Source organism: Centrocercus urophasianus, unplaced genomic scaffold (genome assembly GCF_019232065.1).
Source record: "Centrocercus urophasianus isolate 14NV4802_14NV808 unplaced genomic scaffold, USGS_Curo_1.0 seq_17, whole genome shotgun sequence".
Classification (NCBI taxonomy): domain Eukaryota; kingdom Metazoa; phylum Chordata; class Aves; order Galliformes; family Phasianidae; genus Centrocercus; species Centrocercus urophasianus.
In genome coordinates, this window is record NW_024884722.1 from 34,043,783 (window position 1) to 34,070,591 (window position 26,809).

Here is a 26,809-nt window from a genome sequence, read left to right on the forward strand (position 1 = left end):
AAGCCCTCAAACAAGCAATCCACAGTGATTATGGAAAAGGAAGCAATTATGTCTGACTTCTCTTGGGGTTTCTCAACTATGTCTCTTGAGAGGCTTTCAAGGAAGCATAAACAGATCATGTCTATTCTTCTGAGCAAAGTCTGCCCCAGAGAGAGGAGAAAAACATCACAGCTACCCTTCCCACACAACCTGAGGGCCTTCCAAAAATTCAGATTGAAATCCCACCTCCTTTAGTGACTGAGGGGTTTCATATAGTCTGCCTGCACTCATACATGTTTGTCCCACTTTCCCCATCCCTGTGGGTCAAACCAGTGGGAGCACAGACAGTTTTTTTACCAAAAATGGGGCTCAATGACCAAATTTTCATCCCCAAATCTTCTATTTATTTACATATATAACACCATTTGTTGTTTGCATTCTACTTAACGAGCAGATGGCTTTTCCTCCCTAGTAATGCTGTCACAGTTACTTGTGGCATGAGTTGGAGTTTGGTTTGTGGGTTTTGTTTTTTTTTTTTTTTTTTTTTTTTGGTTTTTTTTTTTTTGCTTTGGAAAAGCTCATCATTGAGAAAACACATGGAGAGAAAACTGTTCTCAGAGCAAGATCCCAAATTTGTAAAATGGCTGATTGCCTTGACAAGACATCAAACTTCTCAGACACAACTGTATGTATTGCACTTTCCAGTTCTGCTCGCATCTCACTCACTTGCTCTGCTCTCATCTTATGCTGTTCTCTCTCTTCCTCTTCCCCAGAAAAAAGTTTTCATGACTTTGTTTTATTGGTGATCACATGAAGATGCACAGTACTTCACTTTTTTTGGAGAAGATTTTCTCTTCCCGGTATCACAGTTTCAGGGCAGCAGCATTTGTCTGGTCACCAAATTATTTCAGATTCTTTCCCTGCAGAGTCTGAGGCATTTGGTGGCACACTGGTCTGTTACCATGTTAGAAATTTGATGTCAATTATGATCAAATCTGACTGGTTTCTTATGGCATATAAGGTAGGATGGCACACCAAAGAGACAAAAGCCCTTCCAATAGGGGCAAAAAGTGGTGTCACATCTTCCAGTTACTCCTGGGAGTCCAGGAGAAGCAGCAGACCCCAAACTGGATGCTGGAGTTAATACTGGTTGTGACTGGATTGAGTGTCTGGTGGTTGTGGGTTGTTTTTTTTCTTTTTAAAATAAGTTCCAAAATCTGTGCTTGACTCCCTGAATTCAGCAAAAAGTTGGGCAACAGAGGGCAGAGAGAGTTTGGGAGCAGCTTCAGTTTTAAGCCAAGAAATGGGTCAGTGCACCGGTGCCTCACTGGGACTGTGGCTCAGGCACACGTGCTGTTAGGCTGAGCAGGGCCCTGACATCTTCCCACCGCACTGGAATACTTCATGCTTTTAAGGCTGGACAAACAGCACTATTGCACTTTTCCAAGCTCAGCAAGGTCTCAGGAGTGGGAGAATGGCATCTTTCACAAGGGGCTCTGCCACCTTGCAGCTCACATGTAGGCTGGTGGTGAGGCTGGCTGGCCTTCCTCTAGGCAGCCAACCCTCCACTGTGAGCTGCACCCTGCCCTTCCCACCAGCTCTGCTGTGAGCGGTAGCAATGGAGATGGGTTGGCACAGAAAGCACAGGGTGCATAAACGGGAGCAGGGCCTGGTTTCCACACCTGCCCCTGGGCCATGGTCTGACTGCAGTCCTGTCTATTTATTTACAAAAATCAGCCCGCATAGGTGCTGTCTGAGAAACGGTGACCCAGCTATCTGGTCAAAGGCCTGCGGGGAGCTAGGAGATAGAGCAGGTTAACGTTTAACCTGCAGGGACTGTAAACCAGCCCGGGGCCACTGAACCTTTGGAGTTTGATATGACGATTGGGGAATAGCCGGAGTGACACGTCGCAAACTCCCCATAATCAAGGAGAGCTATTCCTGAGCGGTGATCTCCCAGATTGCTCAGGTAGGCTGCTGCCCTCGGGATTATCCTGCCATGAGGTTTTGGGGTATGAGGAGAGGGCTCAGAGAGCCACCCCATGGAAGGGCCTTTTGGCCGGTGTCCTACACCTGGGGTGGGGATGGGGAGGCTGCACGGTGCTCCTTTCCCTACCACGGTTCCACCATGGGGTGCAAGCCACCGATGGGGCAGACCAGGGTGCCCTGCATACCCCATGCTTGCCCCTGCAGCATCTGCCTTGACTTTGATAAGCAGATAAGTATGTTTGGCATCATCCCTGCAGCTTCTTAGCACTTTCCTCATGCTCATAGCCTATGGGTGCTAAAAAATGAAGCCAGCCCAAGCTAGGGGGAGGAGGGATCTTCCCTGCGCTAATTCGATCTTGATTTGTTAAAGTGCAACTTCTGGGATGAAGTATTAGAAACTGTTTCAGCAGACTCGCTGTCTTCTTATTCCTCATTCTCTTTGCAAAAGATCAGCCTCATTTTCAAATGCAATTGCTGCTCCTAAAAATCTCAGTTTTCACTAATCTCTTCCAAATAGCTGGCTTTCTGCCCAGTTCTTGATGCTTACCTCGTGCTGTTTTCCTTGGTGAAGGAGGCAGAGGCGGGTGCCAGAGGAGGCTGGCTTCAAAGCATCTGACACATCATGGTGTTGCAAGTCTAATGGGGGGAGGAAAGAAGCCAGGCTCAGTACCAGCCATCTCCTCTGATGGGCTTTTTGGGGTGCACCATGTGCATTTAGTAAAGCGGCTGTTACCAAGAGAGCAGTCACCTTCTGAAGCAATATTAAAGGCAATTTTTTTCCCAAGATTTGCATACTGCAAACACTGTATGTGGGCACCACAAGGCATACTGCACCTAGGGAATTTATGCAGTTTGCTTTTAGATACCTAAAAAATCCTACTTTTTCTATGAGACAACCTGGAAAACACCTCCTTCCTGAAGAAAAGAGAGGTTTCACCCTTGTTGCTTAATTGGACTCTGTCCTGCAACACGTCTCACACAAACAGAGCTGGTGCATCTCACAGCTGCCCAGGAAACTTTAAGCACTTGATTTGATGAAGAATATAAAGAATAGTTCATGTCATGGATATATGTATGGGAAGCATGCTCGGAGCCAGAAGGGAGAGAAAAGTCCAAATCCTTAAATGAAGGAAGATGAAAACCTCAACAAGAAGTTTTCTCCAGTAACCACATACTAGGGCTATTAGGGGTGAGGAGTGAAGGCACTCATTTCCAAAGGCTTTAATCCTCTGTTCGCATAGGGTTAACTGCTGTAGCACAGCCTTTGCTGGATGTGTCCAAGTGTCTTGATACACTCAAACAAGAAGGCTCATCGATTGGTGCAGGATAAACAAGGTTTTGTTATCTCATTCATGGAAACAGTAACCAGGTTTCTGCGAAGGGCTGCAAGTGGGCGCTGGGCAGAACAGGGTCCAATCTTTCCTCCATTGCAGGGACAGATGGACAGAGGGACGAAGTCTGCATGCCTTGGCTGGCCAGGAAACGATGCATAGAAGTGGTTGTAAGGAAGCAAGTGACGTTGTGATGAGTTTGTTTCTCATTGATAAAGGACACCATACTCAAAAAAGTGCATTTTGTTGTTTTGGCATTTCGGAGGTTTGATAGAAACCTAAAATAAATGATAGCATTTGCTGCGGAGAAGGAAAAATCAAATGCAACAATGCTCTGATTTAAAATCATATTATTGCCTTCCATTCCTAATGACCCGGGGTTCTAGGTTGTGGGTCTGTAACAACAGTATTGTTAAAAATTGGGTCAGAAAGGAGCATGAAGTAGGAGATATGCCCGAACTGTCTGCACATCTGGAGATCCTAACTGAAACACCTTCTGAATAAAATGCATCATCTTCCTGTCTTTCCAAAAATAGTTTTCATCATTATAGTCATTATTAGCAGCAATCGATCTAAGGGTCAAGCCCCTGGAAATGATTGAATTCCAGAACAATTAACTCAATTTCACGTCTTTTGTTAAATAATGCTAAAAATATTGTCTTAATTTGCTGCAGGTATATACACTTCCTAAGAGCAGCCATGAATGAGGAGTGTTCCTCCTGCCAGGGCAGATTTGCTAATTGATTAATGGCAGAGAACAAAGAAGGAGGGAAATAGTCTTGTTTCCTCAATCCCATGAAAGCAACTCTCCTCCCTTGTGCTCGCCAGAATGAGGCTGACACCTGTAATAAGGGAAAATGGTTGCAATCCTTCTAAGTTGAAGGATGTGAGGGCACATTGGGTCAGCTGTGGGCAGATCCCAGCCCTAAAGGCACAGCATCGTGCAACCACAGCTCCTATGCTCCTCTTGAACTCTAAATCGGGATTGCTCAGTCCCTCTCTGCTGGAGTACACAGCTGTCTAGACGTGCTGCTCTCAAATAGGCTAAGATATGCAGGATGCCTTACAAGAGATCGTCTGGTCTTACCAACTCAGGCAGAAGCCCAGGAGGTACACTGCTCCTGATATGAACATATCAACCACAAGATGTGGTATTCTCACTTGTCACTATGGCTTGCTCTCTCTACTCAACAAGAAGCCATCCCCTGGACTGAATGTTGCTGGAAATGATGTCACGGTTTGGGATGGATGTGACACACCTACTCAGATGGCAGGTGTGGGGACGTGTGGCACCTACGACAACACAGGCAAATGCATTTAGAGCAGCCAGGGAGCAAGGGAAGATGCTCTGAGCCTGCCCATCTACCTAGGACGCTGCTTGAGACAGAACTGAGAAGCTCAGCATTTATGGAAACACATTGAGGCTCAGCTGGTTACTTCCCAGCATGGTGGAGAGATGCGCCAGTGGCTCTGCTTGGCCTCAGTGCCAGAGGAAATCTCACCTTGTGCCATATCAAACCCAGCTCTGCAGAAGTCAGCAGGCATGGGAACTGTGAGCATCAGAGGGGTTCAGTGCTGTTCTTGACAAAGGTGCAATGGGGTAGTGGTTGGGTCCCTAGGCTCACTCTGTGCTTTCCTAGGTGTTGAAGAAGCCCTTTGATCTGAATAACATGAAAAAAAAAAAAAAAAAAAAATCAAACACACTTAAATATGGGCTTGATTCTATGAAAGATAAACCAAAACAATCAGACTCCAGTTGCTGGGAACAACATTCATTTTGCAATCAGAGATGGTGGAGAGCTATTGCGTGGTGCAGCCCAGCTTCCAGCACCTGCACATTGGTAGTAATTAAAACACCAGAGATCATTTGAACAGGACAAAATCAGAGACAAAGCAACCCACAAACCCAAGAATAAATAGCTCCAAAATCTGTCATTAAGCAGATGTCCTCAAGCTGAGCATGACATCTGCAGACCCATGATGCTTGCATAGACTCAAAGCTCACCATTGAGTGCAACCTGAAATTGTAAGCTGTGAGTTCTCAGAAATCCCCTTGCCAGCATGTGTGGCCCAATTCAGTTGCAGATTTCAGCTTTATGGTATTTATGGCCCAAAAAATAAACTTTAAAAAAAAAAAAATCTTCAATTAGGTATTATTTAAAACTGCAGTTCTGAATCAAAACATCTGAACCCAGGGTTGTCTCCGCCCTGAACTTAGATACAGGTCTGAGCACTCCCATGTTCCTGAGTTCTCAAAAACAGGCCACATCTTGCCCCATGTCTCATGTATCACAGAGCACTGGACACGGCTTGTACCAGACTCCTTTCCAGCACCAGCTGGGTGCTGTGGCATGGAGGACTCACTGACGGGTGGTTAAAGTAAGGGCAGGCACCCTGCACTCATTTCCCTCCTAACACAGATACACGTGTGCAGTCTCACTGGACAAAATCTGTTTCCACGTTTTAATCCTGTTTATTTTCAAGCACCAGGGAAGAGGGGGATATTTTTCTTTATTACATGGTCTGTAGTTGGTTTTATTTTTTCATTTTTTGAATCTCAAACTGACTGACTTACGAAGAATGATCCTGTTAGCTTTCTCAGGAGAGTGGACTTTCTCCTCCTAGCCATATTAATTTATTTAATTTATCTTAAATTTGATTGCAGTGAGCACCCCTAATTAACCTGATTTTTTGCTGATAATCACTCACAATGGAATCAAATCACAAATCCGGGGATGGATTGACCGGCACACAGAAAGAAGCCGCCCTCCGTGCATTAATTCAGCGAACGGGATATAATTTGATCCAGGTAGGAACTCACAGTCACGTCCTTTCATGTACAGTGTCTGGTTTCATCATGAAGCACCAGGGGCTCGTGCAGTGAATCTGCACACATGAAGCGTTCCTTGCTTTTTCCTCTGTCTCTGGTTTTCTCTAATCCACATATTACACAGAGCTGTGTATAATAGGGGCTGTCTTTCGCGCAGCAGCACTGGATTCCTCCTGACAAACTATGGTAGGGGTGAAATAACAACAGAGCACAGCAATGTTTTGGGAGCGGTTAGTATAACTGTCTACATGCTGTGGCTGCAGTGTCAGTGGAGCAGAGCAAACCCACTAAGCAAAGATTCAGGGGAGCTTGGGTCCAGATTTGGTCATGGTAAGTCCAGTGTGTGAGACCCAGATCTACCTTTGCATGCATAAAAGTGCAGGTGTCTCATGCCCAAAAACAAAGGTTTGCACTCAGTACGGCCTTCAGAGTCTCCAAGCACAAACCTCCTCTGGTTATAGCACATATAGAGTGGGCAGGTCCTTCAAAATCATTTCAATAAGTCTTCCTTAGTCAGCATGACCAAAACAAACTCCTTTTTCAAAAGCATTGGATAGTAATATGACTGACCTTGCATCCTGGAAGAAGGAATTGAAAATGGCGAACTTTAGGCTGGTGGTTGCCATGAACTTGGGCTCGCTTTGCATAGCACTAGAGGGCACAAAAGTCCAAAGCAAAAGCTGAGACTCCTGGGAAAAAGCATTTTCATATAACCCTTCATTCTGTGCATGCCCCCAGACCAGGCTGACAGCTGGGATTGCTGCACTCAAGGAGCCTTTCTGTCATACAGGAGAAGATGAGTAGCATCTCTCTGTATTAGACTTCCTGTGATTTTCTTTATCCTGATTTTCAGACTTTTGTACAATTACATCTGGCAATAGCTCATTCCTAAACCACAGATTTCTGCCTACTCACCCACCCAGAGCTTTCTTCCTTCTTCCTACCTCTCCCTTTCTTTCAAACTTAACATTTTCTCTCTTTTCTTTTTCTTGAAATTCTCCTTTCCTTCCAAGACCTCATCAAGATGAGTTTGGTGAGATGCTGCCTTGAAGCCACAAATGAAGATGCTCTGGACTGAGAATAGACTTTTTCTCTCCCAGCATATAAGCTCCCACATATTTTGACAAAATGAAAAATGTTAACCACTTGTCTCTCACTCAACTTAAAACAGGATGCTAAAATTATGCCGCCCTTTTCAGATTGTTACTTATGAGATGAGCATTTCTCTAGATGACCAAAGGCTTCTCCCAGCCAACCTGTCAGTGAAGAGCACAGACAACCATAACAAAATATACAGCCATCGATTCTAACAAATGGCTCAAGAGACAGAACATCCCGTGCCATCACTGTGCTCAGTTTAGTAAACTGAGATCAGAGAAATAACCATAAACATCATGATCTTTTCATTAGTTTTGCTTTGAAAATTAATTTGTAATTTCAAATACCTCCATCAATATGCTGGACCTATTTGCAAAACAGGAATGAGCGTGAATAATTTAGGGCTGGTTACAGGGTTAGGAAAACTGAAATTGATTGTGGTATATTCTTATTTTCCTGAAAGAACCCCTGCTTGCTGTAAACTTAAGTCCTTCATGCTTTCTTGGTAAGTCATCCATTCAGTCATTCTCTTTCCTGGAATAATCCAGGGTGGGAAATGACTATAGAAAATAGACAAAAAGAGAAAATTAACCAAAGTGTCAGCCCTCTGGACACAAGACATCACTGCAAGAAAAAGACAGCAGGAGAGGGAAAGGAGAGAAGTGGAGAAGATAGGAGGAAGAAGGGAAGAGAAAGAGAGGAATGGAGAAAAAGGGACAGAAAGAAAGAGAAAGAAAGCATAGAAATGAAGGAAAAGAGGAGAAGTATAGTAAAGGTGGTTTAAAATAGGACAGGATACCAGAGAGACACTAGCCTAGGACAAACGTAGGCTAAGTGGAAATAATTGGCTCGTCACGTCTTTGGGTGTCACTGGGTGCCAAGTCCTGCTCCTTGCATAAAGAAAGTCCTGGCTAGCCAGGTGTCTCCTTTCCCCAAATTGTCTGAGAGGGTGTTTGTCTCCAGACATATGAGTTGTGACAGCAGTCTCTTGCTGAAGGTACTGATGCATGTTTCTTAGAAAAACTCATCTAGGTACAAATCAGACCTTTCCCCAGCGTAGTATCTGAGATACTCTGGGCACAGATTTGATGGTGGGACATCCAGAGCACACTTGTGTTCTCTTTTCTTGAGTCCATAAGCATTGCTCCTTGAGAGGAAGGAGGGTGTTTGCCTCAAGCACTCTGGTAATGGCATGTGTCATAAATTTCATTCCTTATAAGGGGTTGATGATATCCTTGTTTGAAGTCTGCATTTAAACAATTCTTTTTCTTTTTTCCACGGTAGGAAAATGGGCAGAGGAAATACGGTGGCCCACCCCCTGGCTGGGACGGCCCTCCGCCAGAGAGGGGGTGTGAGATCTTCATTGGGAAACTGCCTCGAGACCTTTTTGAGGATGAACTTATACCCCTGTGTGAAAAAGTAAGGCTTTGTGGCAGGCAATCGCTGAGCAGAGATTATAGATGCTCAGCTCTGCCTTTCCAACCTCAACTAGAAGTTATCTGTCCCAGACTGCCCTTGGTTTAGTGGCAGCCCTTCTGACCTCCTGCCACGATGCCTTCCCTCCGTGACCTGATCTATTGCTAGAACTGGTCCTGCTTAGAGTATGAGGGAGATTGTTCCCCCTATATTTGTTTAGCTGTATAAAACAAGCCTCCCTCCACCTAGGAAATGGACATACCCATCCAACTGCTGCACACAAACCTGAGCAGATGATACCATTCAGATGCCAATGACCATGCAGTCCTAATGCTGCCCCTCAGCCTTCCAGTTTCAGACCCTTTTTTTTCCTGGTGTCTCTACTGTATCTCAAAACCAGAGCACAGACTCCTTGATGAGAAGAGAACAGAAATCCCGGAGCTGCTAGAGTCAGTGCCAAACTCCCCTTCAACTCCTCCCTCCCACGACTCTTCTCACTTATGCACTTTCAGCCGTTTTTAATGATTTTTTCCATTTATCAGAAAAAAAGGCAAGAAAGTAGAATTGTGACTCAGTATATTAATCGTTCATTAGTATATAGATGATTATCTGTAGACAGAAGTATCCAAAGAGTTCTGGCATGATATAGCCAAGGAAGCATCTAGCCTTGTTGAAACACCTCTCCACCTTTCAGGCGAACATCTCTTTAAGGAATGACTTTTCTTCTGATTTACAGATTGGCAAAATCTATGAAATGAGAATGATGATGGACTTCAATGGCAACAATAGGGGCTATGCATTTGTAACCTTCTCAAATAAACAGGAGGCAAGGAATGCAATAAAGCAACTCAATAATTATGAAATTAGGTAAGCATGGCAAACACTTTCACTTCTACTTTAAATCACATGCTGTATTAATCTGTGTTAATTAATTTTTGTCCCAACAGCCTAAAGAAAGCTTCTTTAGATACTTAAACTTTGTAGGAAGTCATTGTTTATTTGCCTGTGCAGTCATTGCTTTATACTCTAGTCCAAAGGCAGTGCATAGCACTCAGTCTCAAAATCTTTTGCAGGATATTTCTTCTTTAAAGATAAACTAAATATCTGGAAAAAATATTTTGCTTTGAATCAAATTAACAGACGTTGAACCACTGTTGTTATGTTTCCTTCTGGGCTTTTGCTGATATATTCCTATCCACAGTTTCTCACTTGAGCTGTACTGCAGATACGTTCAGAGAAACAGAGCAATTGCAAAAAAAACTAACAAAATATGATAAAAACCAATTGACAAAACAGTGACATTTCTTAATAGGTAGAAACAGAAAAATTCCTCCTGTTTGTGACTAAAAATGGGGAACAAAACACACAGAAATCAACAACATATGGGTCTATCAATACGTTTTGTTTTGATTTCATCCCTAGTTGATTTTTTTCCAGTTCAAAGTGGGATGAGTAGATGTCTCTGCTTAGAAGCATTTGGAGATCAACCAATTTTAAGGCTCTTATTTTATTTGTTCTAAATTGTGATTGTGTTTGCTTTACCAGCAGCCCTGAGAATGAGCAAGTTGCAAGGTACAAAAGGGAGTATGGAAATGAGATTTTTATCAGAGGCTGGAGGGTCTTACATATCAGACTTGAGCCACTTCTACCTCCTCCTCTTATTCTGCTTGTTCCAAAGACTGTTCTAAAGAAGTTAAATTCAAAGTTTTTACTTCGCAAGACCTGTAGGAGGTACTTAGAGCACAAAGTAGTGAGCAAAGTGCCCAGTAGGAAATTTTTCCTTGCAGTCTGCACAGCAATGGGCATCAGTAAACTCTGAAATAGTGTGTCCTCGTAACAAGGAATTTTCTTTCTCCCAAAATCCCAGCTGTGAGGCTCACTATGAAGCTATGAGTCATGGTGGACAAAACAAATCTGGCTTACACTGATGGCAAATCAAGAGTCCCTGCGATGTCTAGTTGGTCTGTGTAATTGCCCAGTAGCAGCTGTTTTTGGAATTAGTAGAAGGGAGAATCCCAGGAGTCAAAAGGAAAATTTTGCTCAGGTTTCTTCTCAATTCCCTGCTTTACTTTGATGTCAAATCTAGCAGAGCCTTCGCTTTGGATCTAAACCCTTGCATTGAGCAAGATCACCTGAATTTCCATTCCAAGCGGCTTGTGTTTCGGGACAAGAAGGAGATTTTTTTTTTCCCTCTCTCCAAGTGCTCCTGATTAGCCAGCAATGTCATTTATCCACAGGAATGGGCGTCTACTCGGAGTCTGTGCCAGCGTGGACAACTGCCGCCTGTTTGTGGGGGGGATCCCCAAAACGAAGAAAAGAGAGGAAATTTTAGCAGAGATGAAGAAAGTTACAGACGGAGTCGTGGATGTCATTGTGTACCCTAGTGCAGCTGATAAAACCAAAAACCGGGGCTTTGCTTTTGTGGAATATGAAAGCCACCGGGCAGCAGCAATGGCCAGGAGAAAATTGCTCCCAGGTTTGTACAGGTGCTGAGGGTGGTAGGGGCAGCTTCAGCGTAGCAGATGCATGTGTGCACCTTGCAGTACAGAAATCTCCAACTATGTAACCAAGAAAGCAAACACTGCTTGGTTTCTCATCTTGGTTGCCAATGATTCACTTTAAGCAAGGAGGTCCCTGGTATGCTGGGCTGGCTGCTGGAGATGCCCTTAATCTGGCGTATGGTGTAGGGGACTCTGCAGATCCTGATTTGCTGCCATGCTCATTCGCCAGGCACCTCATTTAGGAACCTGAAAAGATTAAAATATAGCTAGATGGATCTAGCTGTGCGTATCCATTCAGCCCTGTTACAGGATATATATTATCCTGTGTTCACCTAGTTTCCAAATAAAACATCTATGATCACTTGGGAAGCATCACTTGGGGAAGGATCTAGGAACATACTCAGCTTTGAAAATGTACTGAGGATGCTCCTGAAAACTAGTATTTTTCATCTAGGAAAGAAACATCAAAAGAGGAATTGTTCTAGAATATAAATAACATTGATAATAATTCTATGTCATTTAGTGCTGGGGTCACTGTGAAGCAGAGAGGATTGATAGGTGATAAACAAAGGAAATACTTAATTGCATTTGCATTGATTCCACTATTGTTTTTTTTCTCATGCTTTTGGTTGCTCAGCAGCTCCAGTACTGCTTTGTCAAAGCCAGCTCACTTGCTGATGAAAGAATTAAATAAACCTGCTTTGAGACTTGTCCCTCTCTCATCAAGCTCACCAATCTTTAATTCTTTCTATATGATGGTCCATTAAAATCATGTCTTTAAAGTCATCTTGTCAAAAATGAGCAGGTTTTCAAGTGTTAGTATCTATCTTAGTATTAGCTATAGAGGGATATCTCACACTGACTCTTTTTCTTTGTATACTGTGCTTTCTGCATCAGTATAGCATACTCCTAGTTAGAACAATGCTTACTGTTAGTTTTTGCCTCAGCACAGCTTTGTCATGAATTCTATATTGAGAAGGAAGGAAGGAGCAAAAACAGGCACCTGCACTGATGGCAGCCTTGAGGGAGCAATACATTTGAAATCCTGAGCAGAGACAGTGAAACAGATGGGAATGAGCGTGTAGCCATGAGCAGCCCTGTACAGTGTGCTAGTGATTTCAAATGTAGGGACATTTCTGATAAACACTCTGTGGAATTTCATAGACCTGAGCAGGAGCCAGAGTCTTCTGAAGTTGCAAACATACAGGAAGAGTTTGAAAAAAGTTTCAAGCCAGGACTGAATTGTGTCTCCAGCTGATGCACTGGATGAACATGAAATAGAATATAATTATTAAGTTATTTCTTTGACTTTGACACTCTCTTCTTTCTGAGGGAGCATGTAGAAGAGGTAGAAAAGCTCAAGAAGTAAAATGCTATTTATGAAAACCTTGTCTTATCTCCAGGTTGAATAAGAAGATAGGAGAAGCCTGGGTTCTAGCAAGCTGGTAGTGCAGGAACCAAGCTTACTTTCTTACTACGAATCAGCCAGGTCATTAGTTTGGCCACTGAGCTGAAAATGGCAACATTGAAAAAGGAGCATTGCCTGACTAAGCAACCTGGTCTGGTGGAAGGTGTCCCTGCCTGTAGCAGGGGGGTGGAACTAGATGATCTTAAAGGTCTCTTCCAACCCAAACCATTCTATGATTCTATGATTTTATTTTAGCTGGCTGCTGTTAGCTGCCATCTTTTTCTTCCCAAGTAAGACTGAGCAGCACAAAAAGCTGAATGTAAATCCCATGGAGCTCTGCAGATCCTAGCTAATTCACAAGCCTTCCCAGCAAGGAGTAGACCATTCACATTTTGTTTCTTCAACTTTTCAGTCTTATTACAGAAAAAAAAAAAAAAAAAAAAAAAAAAGAAGCAGGTCTCCAAATTCTACCTCTTCTCTCAAATTTTCTTGTATTTTGTAGCTCCCATCTCATCCTAGGTATATAATCCAAGTGGAGATGCCATTTTTAAGATCTCTTAAAAATGAATGATAAAGATGATGATAAATGATAAAGATCTCTTGCTTACTGAGAGTTTCACTTTCTCTCTGCAAGCTTCTCCTAAGTTTTAGTATGTTTTCGGGTCTTGGAGGACCCAAGCTTCACGTCATAAAGATAAAAGAAGAAAAAGAAAACCACAGGCAGGCCTGGTTACTCTTTTTGGGAAATGCTCAAAAGAGACAGACATTTCATTCTTTTGGGGGAATATCCAACAGTGATCATATTTACAAGTCAGAGAATGGTCCTTACTGTGCATTCAACGCCATGGTTTGCTGGGCTGATGAAAACTGTCATAGAAAAAGCAGGTCACAGGAGACAGCAGATGTACAGCTCTGGGTTTTGAGTAGAGGCCTTATTTCAGCCACTCTTGAAGAGCAGTGGGAAAAGGTCTCCTTGCAGGAGACAGAATGGACTAGGCAGCAGTGGTTATTGCAACACCACATGGCTTTGAGGCAAAGCTGTAGCCACCAGTTTTCGTTATGTATTGAATATCACTAATCGGCTAATCAATTACTTAATGGGTTAGGTAACTCCGTGCAGATGATGACGGACTTCAATGTGATTGATAACATGATGACATAGTTTTTAACTATCTCTTCATTTGTTCCTTTTATTTTCTTCCCCTCAACAGCTCAGTCCCTTGTGTATAAAACCCATATTGCTTCTCCTCCACACCCTCATTATTTTTTGTTTCCCCTTTTTCTACTCCTGCTGCAACTTCACCCAATTGCACTTGCCCATGCAACTTCAAATACTTGCACATAGGGACATCTTTACTTTTACTATTTCACTTCATCCAATGGGACTTCTGGATCCCTTTTCAATTATCCAAGGAATTAAAAATTTGCATCCAACAGGGATCTTTAGAAGAGAAGTATATTCTCTTCTATGAAAATATTTCCCTTACAGAGCGCTTCAGGGAATGCAGATGCTAGTGAGTCATGCCGTATTTTCACTTTTAAAAATTCTGGCTGCTGCATTTCTGCAGCATCTAAGGTATTAGTGGGAGTACGTTGAAAGTGGGAGCATCTGTTTTTGGAAATGAGTTAACTGAAAGGTAGTACTTTGTGCTAGAAAGACTTCGTTCAGTTCCTTTTGTAGAATTGTCCTACTCTACTGTTGACACTGCATATGAAATACTCTGTGAGCAGAAGTGAGAGGAACAAAGCCTGTCTGGCACTGACGATGTCAATCCCTTTAAAGGAAGGATTCAACTGTGGGGACACCCTATTGCTGTTGACTGGGCAGAGCCAGAAGTGGAGGTGGATGAAGACACTATGTCATCAGTAAAAATTCTCTATGTGAGGAACCTCATGCTCTCAACCACTGAAGAGACCATAGAGAAGGAGTTCAACAACATCAAACAAGGTAGGAACTCACTGACATAGTAGCCCTTAAGTAAGTACAGCTACTGCAAATGGAAATAATTTTTCATTCATAAAATGCCAAAAGAAAAGACAAAAATAACAGTTTTTCCACTATAAAATGTTTGCGTGTAATGCCACAAAAATTGTCCTTAGGCTGAACTCCTATCCAACATGCACACCATGTCATTCCACTAAGGGCTGCTAAATTCCCAGCTACTGACACTATCACCCTTTTTATGACAACTGGCAACTGGAAGAGATCCAAAGTGATGCGTGGGGATACCCATGTCATAAAAATGATTTTGAGTCATTTGTGTCTTCCTTTAAATGAGTTAGTAAAACAACTGGGTAGTTTCAGCTTCCTTCATCTACAGAAAGGAATGTTGACAGAAATAACAGCCGTGATTTAAAACAACTGCTCTTCATCAAATCTATCTAAACGCTGAATTCTACTGAGAATACAATCAAACAAGGCAGCAAGAGGCTGCAGTGATTCACCTCCCGTTTCACTTAGCTGCCACCAGGAACACTACTTATGCATCCCAAGTCATAATACCCTATAAGTATTACCCTTACATCTGTGCCAAATCCAGAGCTGAAGGGCTTCTTTAGAAACAGGCATCACCAAAAAGCCCTGCCCCCGCTCCCAAGAGCTCAGCAAAAATCCTCTTCCCTGGAGAATTTTCCATTCAGTTAAATGGGCTCCAGCCTTCAGCAGCTGAAGTGGGGTGATGCTAAAAGCTAGGTTCAATAATGCAACATGCTTTCAAGGAGAGGAAGGGAAATTTTCAAAACCCAGAGAGTTAATTAAAATCTTGACTTGTAAACAAGGCATCAGCATACAGTGCCTGTAATTTTGGGCTTAGAAAATAACTGATCCCAGGGGGACACAAAGGGCTGCTTATCGTCTCATTGCCATTTTGCAGACGTACAGGCTGCTCCAGCTGTGGGTTGGGACAGATTTCATTTAGTCCCCTGGAGCTCCAAATGTTTCCCTCTAAATATTTTTTCTTCTGCAGTTATTTAAGTAAGTGCTTTCTTGCAGCAATAACATATTTCCCTGTGTACCAGTTCAGCTTTAAAAGGGAAGAAAGCAGTAGAAGAGTAATTCTGGATCTGTTAGCTGTATTTCCAAGATATGTTTGGGGGTGTAAGTTCATACTAAGTGCATATGAAAACAGAGATGGTGATCACACACAGTGCTGTGACTTGTAGCTAACCAGGTCCCAGGTGCCTTGCTCAGCGCTTCAGGTCCTGAGAATCTGTTACAGAAAGGAGACATAAAACCGAAGACAGCCTCAGAGCATTTTGGACAGGATCAAACCACTTCGGTTTAATGGCAATCTCGATGTTGTCTGAACAAAAAGTGTTTCTATTTTACTTGAAATCATACAGCCATTGTCTTCATTTTTCCATGGTATATACATCTTAAGAGGTAGAAACCGTACACTTTCACTCTTCCACTTAGCTTTTGCTCTCCAAGGGTTCGCAGCCCAACACAATTGCTCATTCTGATCTACACTTTCCAACAAACACACATTTTCAACTGATATTCCAATGTTTTCCATAGGTGCAGTAGAGAGAGTAAAGAAAATCAGAGACTATGCCTTTGTGCACTTTAATAAAAGAGAAGATGCAGTCGATGCTATGAAAGCCTTGAATGGGAAGGTAAAGCTGCTGTAAACATGAATTTGTGGGACTTATTTGCACAATAATACATATAATGTAGCTAAAACAAAGCTGCCTAGCTTATTAGTTACAAAAACATCCTGAAGGTCCTAGCTTTTTTCAGTCCATAGGTAGATTTTATCGTGGGGAAAAAAAAAAAAAAAGAAATGAAAAAAAGAAGACAAAGCAGTGCCAAAATGAGATCTAGAAAAAGAATGGTTTTGAGTTCCCTCGGCTTGTGCTGTCATGCTTAGTTCACGTTCACCAACAGAAACACTGGAAGGGAAAGCATGTGAATGGCAGAGAGGGACAAACAAGGTCAACTCTAAACATCTGCTCTAAATTTGGAGGCAGACTTGCAAGGAGCTTCCTGTACTTAGTACTTTTTTGCACTGCATGTAATTCACGGTGCTGTAATGCAAGAGTTTTTCCCAAAGAGGTGTTAACCCCGCTTCTATTCTTAGTGCTACTGCTGTGTCCCATAGGAGAACTTACAGTCCGGCTGATCTACATACTGCTTTGGAGGGAAGGGAAACTTTTCAAAAGGTTTCACAACTTTGCTAATTCAGTTAAATAGCCCCTGCTGACTGGTGTCAGGGCTGGATGCTCCATCCAGGTTGAATATTCATTTACCCAGTGCCTTTTTCCATCCATGGGAGGGTTCAGGTTTGGGTAGTTTTCTCAGTTTTCCCATTTTATTAATAAACCACACGGGGAAGCTGCCTTCTTAGGATAATCCTCTTGTATTTTGGAGACTGCCTCACCCTTGTGATTCCTCTGGTGTGCAGGTGCTGGATGGGTCCCCCATTGAGGTGACATTAGCCAAACCCGTTGACAAGGACAGCTATGTTCGATATACCCGGGGCACGGGTGGCAGAGGAGCCATGCTGCAGGGAGAATATGCCTATGCCTTTGGACATGTCTACGACCCTGCTGCCACCTACTTGGGTGCCCCAGTGTTCTACGCACCCCAAGCCTATGCAGCCATACCCAACCTCCACTTCCCAGCCACCAAAGGCCTCAGCAGCAGGAGCATCATCCGGCCCCCATCCATCAGAGGTAACTCCAGTCTTGACAATACTCAGCTCTAGCAAGCTAACTCTTCCTGTGTTTGGAGGCTATTCCCTTGTTCAGTTCTGTGCTTTGGCCTTGCCCTGGATCCTGCATCCCTTTGAAAGAGGGATAGGAAAGAGTTTGTAGTCACTGTCCTTCCCAAAAGGCATGGTCATATTCCAGCAGACTAATCAGGGAATGAAAAAATAACCAGTCCCCAGAATGAGCTTGAAACAGCTTCCAGATCTCTCTCCTTCCAGGGTAAATAAGTTGAGAATCCTCCTGGTTTTGCCCCAGCAGGGAAAACCAAATAAGATAATTTTCCTAGCCCTTCAAAGCCAGCTCCATCAACTGGCCACAGGCTGTGCCCTTTGCAGTAGATCCCCTTCGCTTTGAAAACCACAAGAAAATTTTTACCAGTCCAAGTGCTTTCTGACCCAAAGCTGCAGCATTTCCTAGGGAGTTTAAAACTGTGATGAAGCAGTGTGAGGAACCAGAACAGAAATAAATCAACAAACAAGAAATTAATATTGTGCTTTGGGATATGTGATTTTTTAAAAACATACAATAATTTTTGTAAATATTTATTATAATTATATGATAATTTTATCAAACAATATTTTGATTAATTTTAATCTAACAATAAATAGCCTATGAAAACAGAATATTTACGAAGGTAGCTGAGATTCTGTCTTTGAACCCATATGGGTTCATATGGGACATTTGGGACCAAAGCAAATCCCCACACTCAGGCAACCCAACCTCTGGTACATGCAGAATTAAGTTTGGGGGCTACAAAAAAAAAAAAGAGAGAGACATACCCTTGGTCTGTCTTTCAAAGATAGTGCCAGTGGTAGCAACCTCGTGCCTTCAGCCCTGTAGCCGAAGGGATCTCAATGTGGCTAAGGTGCCAGCCCACCAGCTCTCTCTTGCCTTTCATTCTCCCCAAACTCCCAAGCATGGTTCTTTAAACAAAAATGTAATGGGGGTTGAAAACTAGGCTTTGTTTCATATAAGGGAGGAGTTGTCAAATATCTAAGTTCCTCTAGAAACTGAATGTATATTGGTGAGTGGTGAGAGATACTTAACTCTTGATTACAAATCTGGTCAGAAAGGTGTCACAAAGTAAAAACTGACTTGTGTGGAAAGTTGCACTTCCTCTTGGCTGCTTAGGGCACAGGAGATTGAACTGGGTCAAGAGGAAGCAGGGTTCCCCCAGCACTTCACACCTCCAGCCATTCCAGATCCAAAAGATGCAACGATGCTGAGCCACAGCAATAGGCTGCTGGAGGCACCTGCCTACCTCCTTCCCAAACTCCAGCTTCCCAAGCCAAAAGCCAGTGAGCCTAACTTTTCCATTGCAGGGACAATCAGGGTAACTTTTCCAGTGATTTGATTCAGTTTAATGCCTTCTTACATTCCTAGAAATTTACATGAATGTACCTGTAGGGGCTGCGGGAGTTAGAGGACTGGGAGGTCGCGGCTATCTGGTGTACACGGGCCTGGGGCGTGGATACCAGCTCAAAGGAGAAAAGAGGGGAGAGGATAAACTCTACGACCTCTTGCCAGGAATGGAGCTCACGCCGATGAACCATGTCACACTAAAGCCCCAAGGCGTCAAACTTGCTCCTCAGGTACGTGCAGGAAAGGTGGGCCAGGGAACTTAGCCTAAGTTGCTACCAGAAAAACAGCCCCTGCTTGAATTTGCATTGATGATTGAAAACTACATCCATTCATAAATCTTTAAATACGTGAAACAACAATAATAGCACTATTTGCATCCTGCAGTGTGCAATTGCCTTGCTGGAGGACACTTCCCACTCTCCTTTGAGGCAAATTCTTATGAGCTCCCACGGGTACGTGATGAAATCCAATTATGATTCTCCATTCTTAAAAACACTGTGGAGTAAAGAAATACTCAACTAAAACGGACACAATAAATAAAATGCGTACTTTGGGACTTCAAAAAGGAACTATTTTGCACAAATAGAAAAATAATAGCGTCTTTGCTGGGAAAAAAAAAATAGAATCATCTGTTTTCCAAACTGGCCCTGGCACTGCACAGAGCTCTGCTGCCACAGTGCTATTACTCCAATGCAGTACAAATAAGGAAAAATAATGGAGTACATCATCTAGGTGTGTGTATGCACATAAGTTCATGCTGTCTCCCGTGACATGGCAAGAGAGCAGGGCTTGACCAAAGCTGAGAGACAAAATCCCAAGTCATAGATTCGTATCCCAAGAATAACCATGGGACAATAGCCAGCCAAATGCTGCAGCTCAGGGTGCGTGAGGAGCCTGTGGCATGGTTGTGTGCATGGCAGTGAGATCCAGATTGACAGCTAGGGATGAAGCAGAACAAACCCAGAAAAGGTCCCGAGGTTTCACAGGACACTTCTCTTCCAGCAGCTCCCCTCCCTTTGAATCATCTAAGAAGTTGCACCCTGGATATGAACACGTATCTCTGTCTGATAACATTTAAACTGCCACAGCACCCCATTTACTAAATGTCTATAAAACAACCTCTTCTCCTTCAGAAACCTGCAGAATGGATTTTTCCTTCCTCTGCACAGTTTCACTGCTCTTTACTCCAAGTTACGTATGTATAAGAGGGGTGAAATAGCCTGACCATTGCTGCACTGCCTTAAAGCAGGTACAGTTCAGCATTTTTGCTCTTCCAACCCACGATGAACCCCTCCACTGCCAGGTCAGTGTGTGCCAGACAACACAAAAACAGCACTGACCACTCGCAACACCAATTTTGGGGAGCATATTTTGCCAACAGCTGAGTTTCCTAATTGCTCACTACTGCCATTTCACAACAGCGCATCCCACTCAGTCCAGCTTATTTCAAGACAGCCTCATTCATACCTGTCAGCTGGTCCCTGATGCTTACCTCCATCTTTATAAATGCATTTCCATTACTGAGAATTTACGTGGTGATGTTACATGGCAAAAACAACATCCGTACAGAGACTTTGGGACAGCAGGGAACAGTTGTCACTGCAGCTGTAATATCTTATCTGTGGTTTACTTTTACACAATCTGATGAACTGGGTGGGGTACATGCACAGAGCAGCAAACTTCAGAGCTATATCTACAAGATGTAAAGCAGCATTAACATTTACATTTTACACGTAGTTTTTGAATAAGGTGTGCTGCAGGAAGGTTTAGACTGTAGGTACTGAGGGTCTCTGGTACAACCCAGTTCTCAGCTTCATGCCTGGGGACATTCCTATTTCAATAGACAATCACAACTTTTGATCTTCTGTCCTGCTTTGGAATTCCAAATTGCCTTCCTGTGTCACTGAGATGCAGATCCTTCCGGCACTGAAAAATGGCTGGGGAGACCCCACCCTCTGCTCAAGTAGGAAAAGCCCCAAGACCCAGCGACTACTCAGCTGAGCAGTGAGTGCGGTGCAGCTACCCCCACAGCTGGTGGGGGAGCACAGAAGCATGGCATGGCATCAGACCCAAATGGGACAGAGAGCCTGTGGGTTAAAACTAAGAATACAAAGTAAAACCAAGAGCGTTTCCAGAGAGTGATCCCCAATTACTGTGGAATAAGCTGTGCTCAGTCCAAGGGCAATGCAATTCAGCATTTCTCTTTCAAATGAGGAACAGAAATCGTCTATTGAAGCCTGAATAATTAATTGGATGGAAACACAGCCTTTTCTTCTTTCTTTACACTGTACCCATTGAGGGAGGGAGGCACCAGAGCAGTGAAGATAAATGCAACTGCGGTACTTTTAGAACATGAAAAGACATGCATAGATGGAGCTTTTGGGGAGAATTCAGATAGAACTGTGCAGATAATAGAAATTACAGAATGAAACGGCTAATCAGCAAAATGACTTCCAACTTAATGAGGTAACGATTAGCTTCTAGAACTGAGGCATTTTTAAGGTATAATATGTTAGATGAATCTTATATTTCAAGGTGAGCTGTAATATCTTATCTGTGGTTTACTTTTACATTGAGACCTGAGGAACCTGCCTCTGCACCCTGGAAAACCCTCCCTAGGGAGGAGGTTGGGCAGTGCAGGGGTTGAAGTTGGGGCAGGAGGCTACATGCAGCAATTAACCTCAGAGAATCCCTTCTTCTTCGTAGATCTTGGAAGAAATCTGCCAGAAGAATAACTGGGGACAGCCTGTTTACCAGCTGCACTCTGCAATTGGCCAAGACCAAAGACAGCTCTTCCTGTACAAAATCACCATCCCTGCCCTCGCCAGCCAGAACCCCACCATGTACGTAACTATCTAAGTTTTCTGAAATTTTTAAAAGCATATTTAACATAACATCTGTCTGCAAAACACAGTGGCACATGTTTTATTTCCAGGGTTATTTTGTTGGTTGTTTTTTTGTTTTGTTTTGTTTTAATATTAGGGAGAAAATCATCCACAAGCTAAAAAAAAAAACAAAAAAAAACAATAATGATTTCTGCCATGTTTAGTAGGCTCCTTATGGTGGTTCAGGAGTTACAAACAGCTAGAAATCAGCAGGCAAAGGAGTGCATATTAGAAGGAAAATGAAACATACAATAGTCCACAAAGGGAAAAGAAAACAGCTGGTAGGAACATGATGCTAATTAGGCCTCAAATATGATCTTAAGCACTTCTGATCTGAAATACTGTTTGTAGTATATTTTAATGAGAAGGAAAGACTGCAGCAGGGTTTCCATTGGAGTAAGAATAGCACGCTCTGAAAAGATGTTGTGATCAAAATCAACACAGGACTGATAATCTCAGTGAATAAGCCGGGCTGCTACAAGGAGCGAGGCAGTGTTAATGCATCAGCACAATAACACAGTGTTTCTATTCGATATGTGATATCATGCCAACTACGGCTGGATTAAAATATTACGCAGGAAAGGCCTAGAGAGAGGAAAAAAAAAAAGTTAATAGGTTGTTGTGTTCACAGCCATCCCTTCACACCTCCCAAGCTCAGCGCCTATATCGATGAAGCCAAAACCTACGCCGCAGAGTACACCCTGCAGACACTGGGGATTCCCACTGAAGGAGCAGAGGTACCTCCTGCAGCACCAGCTTTTCCAGGTATATCAGTGTCTGTATAGTGCTGTTATTTTTCCTACATTATTCCTTATATGTGTCAGGAATTAACACACTCATGGCTGCTGAGTTGCAGATGCCTCCCTTCAATGGGAGCGCCAAGAAGGACACAGGACCAGATGCTTTCCACATCCGTGATGGATCACCTCTGTGGACTTGATGGCTATGCCCAAGCCAGTGCCACTCTAGTTGACTGATCCATGATCAGTCATCCTCTTCTAGCATTCCAGCTCCCTTAGAATCAACACACTGAGTTTTACTTGCCAAAAAAAATGGCACAGACGTGAAAGCCAGATCTGATCCCATTTTTCTCCCACCTCTACAGGGAGGTTTGTTTTTCCCAAGAACTCTTGTAACGACCCAAAAGAGTTTGGGAAATCATGAAAAATATAAGCCAAGTGCAGGAATCCAGCTTGCAGCCATCGCGTTTTGCTCTCCAGCGTAATGGGTATTCTGATGTAGTGGGAATAGCATTTGCCAAGCTGCACATGAGGAATGCATTAGTCAGTACTACTGAATTGTTTGGAGTGTCTCAAGGATGGATTAAAAAAAAATATCTATCCGTCTTCCTGCCACAGGAGTCCACAGAAGCCACAGAAAAATCAATTTGTCTGGGTTTGTGCAAGCTTCCGCAGTGTGGAAACCAAATGGGCTCTTTATTGAATCCAGTCCCCACTTACTGCTTAATTATAATCTCTCATTTTTCTTTCATCCACCCTTATTTATTTGTCTTGGAAACTCAACAAATAGACACACATTAATATTTCTGCCAGCAGCACATACCAGTGCTTGGCCTGCACTCACTGGAGCCCCACATAGATCAGGCCATGCCCAGGTAGCAGCTCATTTCTCTCAGGATTGTGCCAGACACATCTTAAACAACATATTTCTTAATTCCCAACCAAATTGCACCTCACTTTGCTGATGGAAAGAAAATACTATAAGTGAACACAACATTGAAGTCATCGTGAATTCCTCAAGCTTCCCCCCAAGGTACCACCTTCAATGAGGCAACATACTCCTGCATTGCCTGATATCTCCATTTCCTGCCCCAAGAAAACTGCAGATCTGACTGACCTTGAGTCAATCCCATTGATTTGGTCAAAGATTTTGGATCTGGGAGGTGTAGTCTTGTAGCAGAGCCAACAGGCATTCCAGTTAACTCTGCCCACTTTGGAGCATCATCTCAATTCTTTATTCACTCACAGCAAAATACTGTGGTCCGGTTGATGAGTTACTATATATACTCTGCTTTCAGACAAAGCATCCCCAAATGATGTTTGTTTTCCCAGTGATTCATTTTGAATCAGCAAAGCTAACATTTTCCCATAGAAAATTTCAAAGCCTTGAGTACACGTTTCCCATTAGAAACCGATAGGAAAAAAATCCAGTTTGCTAAATATTTTCTCCTTTATACTGCATAGAGCATTTTCCCTCCTCTCTAACACGGCTGTCCCAAATTGCATGTATTTGGGCCACAAAGGATGTCAGAGCCATGTTTTTCCCCAGCTGTGCCAATGTCTTCTCTAGAAAGATGACCAAGTTTTCTCTGCAGTGCTTCTTTTCCTTTGTAACGTATGGTGAGCTGTGTGAAGAACACCTGTCTTCCCTTTAATGAATTGTTTCCTACATGATTCCTGTTGACAACAGCCTTCCCGCTAAAAACAAAACAAAACAAACACTAGGCAGTGGTAGATTTTTAACGCCTTTTCACGAATCCACATTTCTTCTCTCTCTGTTTCCCCTCGCAGGATACACCATTGCTAATGCTGCCTCAACAGTCACAGCCACTCAGCTCAAACAGGCAGTGACGATGGGACAGGATTTGGCTACATACGCAGCATATGAAGCCTACCCTGCCTTCGCAGTTGCTGCACGCAGTGATGGCTATGGAGCATTTTAGTCCTGTCTTTGTGAGTTTCCTTAAATCAGGCACGGGTAGGAAAATTTTCAGTCTGGTAATTCTTACACCCTCGTGATTTTAACTTAATCTGTCGCCCAAAGTTAATTTTTAGTCAGAGTTTCATTCTGTTAGTTCTTTAGTTTCATTATAGGACATTAAGGGAGAAGGAAAATTAAAAAAATTACTCAAAATCAGATTTCACATTAGAAAGCAAAATCTCAGCCCAGGAAACCAGTGGTTCTCAGGTGTGTTTATGTATATGTGTATATACACATATGAATATAAACACCATTGTATGTGTGTTTACAAGCCACAAACCGTGCTGAAATCAGCCTTTCCCCTGGAGGTTTTGATGTGGGGCCCCGTGGGAAGGAGAGCGTGTCCCAGCAATCCCCAGTACACAGCAATACTATCCTCTGTTCACCCCAAACCATCAGCCAGGTATACACCAGAATTTCTCCAACCAGGCAGAAAACAGCCAAAGGAAAGAGCCATTGATCATAAATGTGTGCCCAGACTTACAGGCTTCTTTGTGCTCTTCTTCATGATGATCCAATTTTAACCAAGAGGCACGCTTTCAGGAGAGTTTTGTCTCTGGCTTTGCTACTTCCAGCTGTACCTACAATCACAAAACCACATATAATGGCTTTTTCCCCCCCACCTCCTATCCAGTGACATATTCAGTGAAAAACAGGAACACTTTTTCAACAATTACAGCTGAGGACCAGAGAAGTGCTATTTATTCAGGCCAATTCTCTACTTAATTAGACCATGAGAGCTCAGCCATTGCCTGGTAATAAGAGGCACCGCTACACAAATAAAATGATATACAGGCAACTTTTTCAACAGGGTAGAAAGAGCCCTGTCTGGCTGATAACACTGCTTCATGCATTAAAGCAAGGCTGCTGTGATTCTTGCAAAAGTTAATTTAGCGGAATGGGCTTCACTGGGGCAGCTCATGTCTGCCAGCAGTGCACTTTGTGTTCTGATAAGTGGTGTGTCCATGTGCCTTGGGGATGCTGAGAGTTCCCTCTGGTTTATGGCAGGAGGGAATTGACCCTTTGTTTTAGCCATATGAAGAAGGAATAACGATGCCTTAAGATACAGGATAAAGCTGATATTAGATAATTATAGTGCATGCTTTAATCCTCTAGCCCATGTATGCTAAGAAAACTTGAAACAGCTCAGCCTAGCGTGCTAACGTGGAGAATTTATGACCTGAAAGGTTGAATCCCTGCCTGGTTCTACCATGGCACTATTTCACCACTATAGTTTCCTCCTTCAGAGGATGAACCCAAGTTTCTTAGCCAAAATCATAGTAGCAGAAGTCATCCAGGGTGGGCTGGCATTGCCCGTCAGTTCCAGCTGATCTGGCTCCTAATTTACCATCCGGACTAAATAAGGTACTGCAGCACCATGTGAGCAGTTCTGTCACTTGAGATGGAGCTTTCCCCACATCTCTGTAGCTGCACCAGCCATGATGATCTGGGACAAGGTGCTGATGAGCAGGCTCCAAGTGTTTTGCATTCTAATACTTGGGCTGATTTGATTTTGCTTAGGAATGGAACAAAAACATATAAAACTGTACAGTTTGTGGCACATTAGACTATTTCTATTTATAAAGTAGCTCATTAGGGTGGTCCAAAAGGTATTACAGCCCTCTGTGGTTACTGTTCAGCACACTTTGATTTGCAGAAAATGACGATCCTGTTCACAGAGGCTGAAATAAGTAAGAGTGTTACTGGTATCGTGGCTTTACTTTCTCCTCTGTCTATTTTGTGTTTGAGAAAACTGCCAATGAATGATATATCCGTGTGTCTCTCTAAGAAAAAAAATACTAAGATTGGCAGAAAACATTTCTTGCTTTCCATGTTCAGTAACTTTCGTCTGCTTTTTCATTTATTTATATAAGTTCAGAAAGATGTCAAAGAAAAGGACAAGAAGCAGTATTAAAGTGTGTGCATGAAGCACTTATTTTTGTACGCTTAGTACAATATTTGTATAGTTTTAACACTATGAAGTGTAGAAAAATCACATCATCCATTTACTGGAGAACAATTGTGTACGTTTAAAGAGAATGAAGTGAAAATAGCATCTCAATCATCCATTATGAGGAAATGACAACCGGGATTAAATTCTGTGAAGCAAATCTGTAATTCTAAAGTAATCAAAAGGCATTAACTGGACTTTGAAATCTCATTAAAACTTTTAAAACCAATATGAACGCCTCACTTCTTTCATACCTTAAGTTGTATCTAAGTCATCCTGTACACTGCAAATAAGAGCACACTTTGCTCTGCAGGAATGGATCTGAGGTCATGGAAGACAGAGAGCTGTTGGAGAGGGTCCAGAGGAGAGCCACAAAGATGATCAGAGGGCTGCAGCACCTCCCCTACAAAGACAGGCTGAGGGAGCTGGGCTGGATTCAGCCTGGAGAAAAGAAGGCTGCAAGGTGACCTCATTGCAGCCTTTCAGGACCTAAAGGGAGCCTACAAACAGGAGGGGAATCAACTCTTTGAAAGGGTAGATAACAGCAGGACAAGGGGAAATGGTTTGAAGCTGAAGGAGAGAAGATTTAGGTTGGATGTCAGGGGGAAGTTCTTTACAGAGAGAGTGG

General features: G+C 43.0%; 1 protein-coding gene across 4 annotated transcripts; it reads left to right on the forward strand.

Moving 5' to 3' along the window:
* Positions 1-1,838: 1,838 nt before the first annotated feature.
* Positions 1,839-26,410, forward strand: A1CF (APOBEC1 complementation factor). 4 transcript variants are annotated; one of them, XM_042817935.1, is made up of 12 exons: positions 1,839-1,948; positions 5,965-6,108; positions 8,512-8,646; positions 9,380-9,510; positions 10,881-11,119; positions 14,336-14,500; positions 16,070-16,167; positions 16,956-17,226; positions 18,646-18,854; positions 21,331-21,467; positions 22,141-22,274; positions 24,041-26,410. In XM_042817935.1, the coding sequence occupies exons 2-12, from the start codon at positions 6,010-6,012 to the stop codon at positions 24,190-24,192; spliced, it is 1,770 nt and encodes a 589-aa protein (XP_042673869.1). In that variant the 5' UTR covers positions 1,839-1,948; positions 5,965-6,009; the 3' UTR covers positions 24,193-26,410. The 4 variants fall into 4 exon arrangements, with proteins under 4 accessions (XP_042673869.1, XP_042673870.1, XP_042673871.1 ...); XM_042817936.1 differs by having other exon boundaries at positions 18,670-18,854; XM_042817937.1 differs by having other exon boundaries at positions 18,790-18,854.
* The last annotated feature ends 399 nt before the right edge of the window (positions 26,411-26,809 follow it).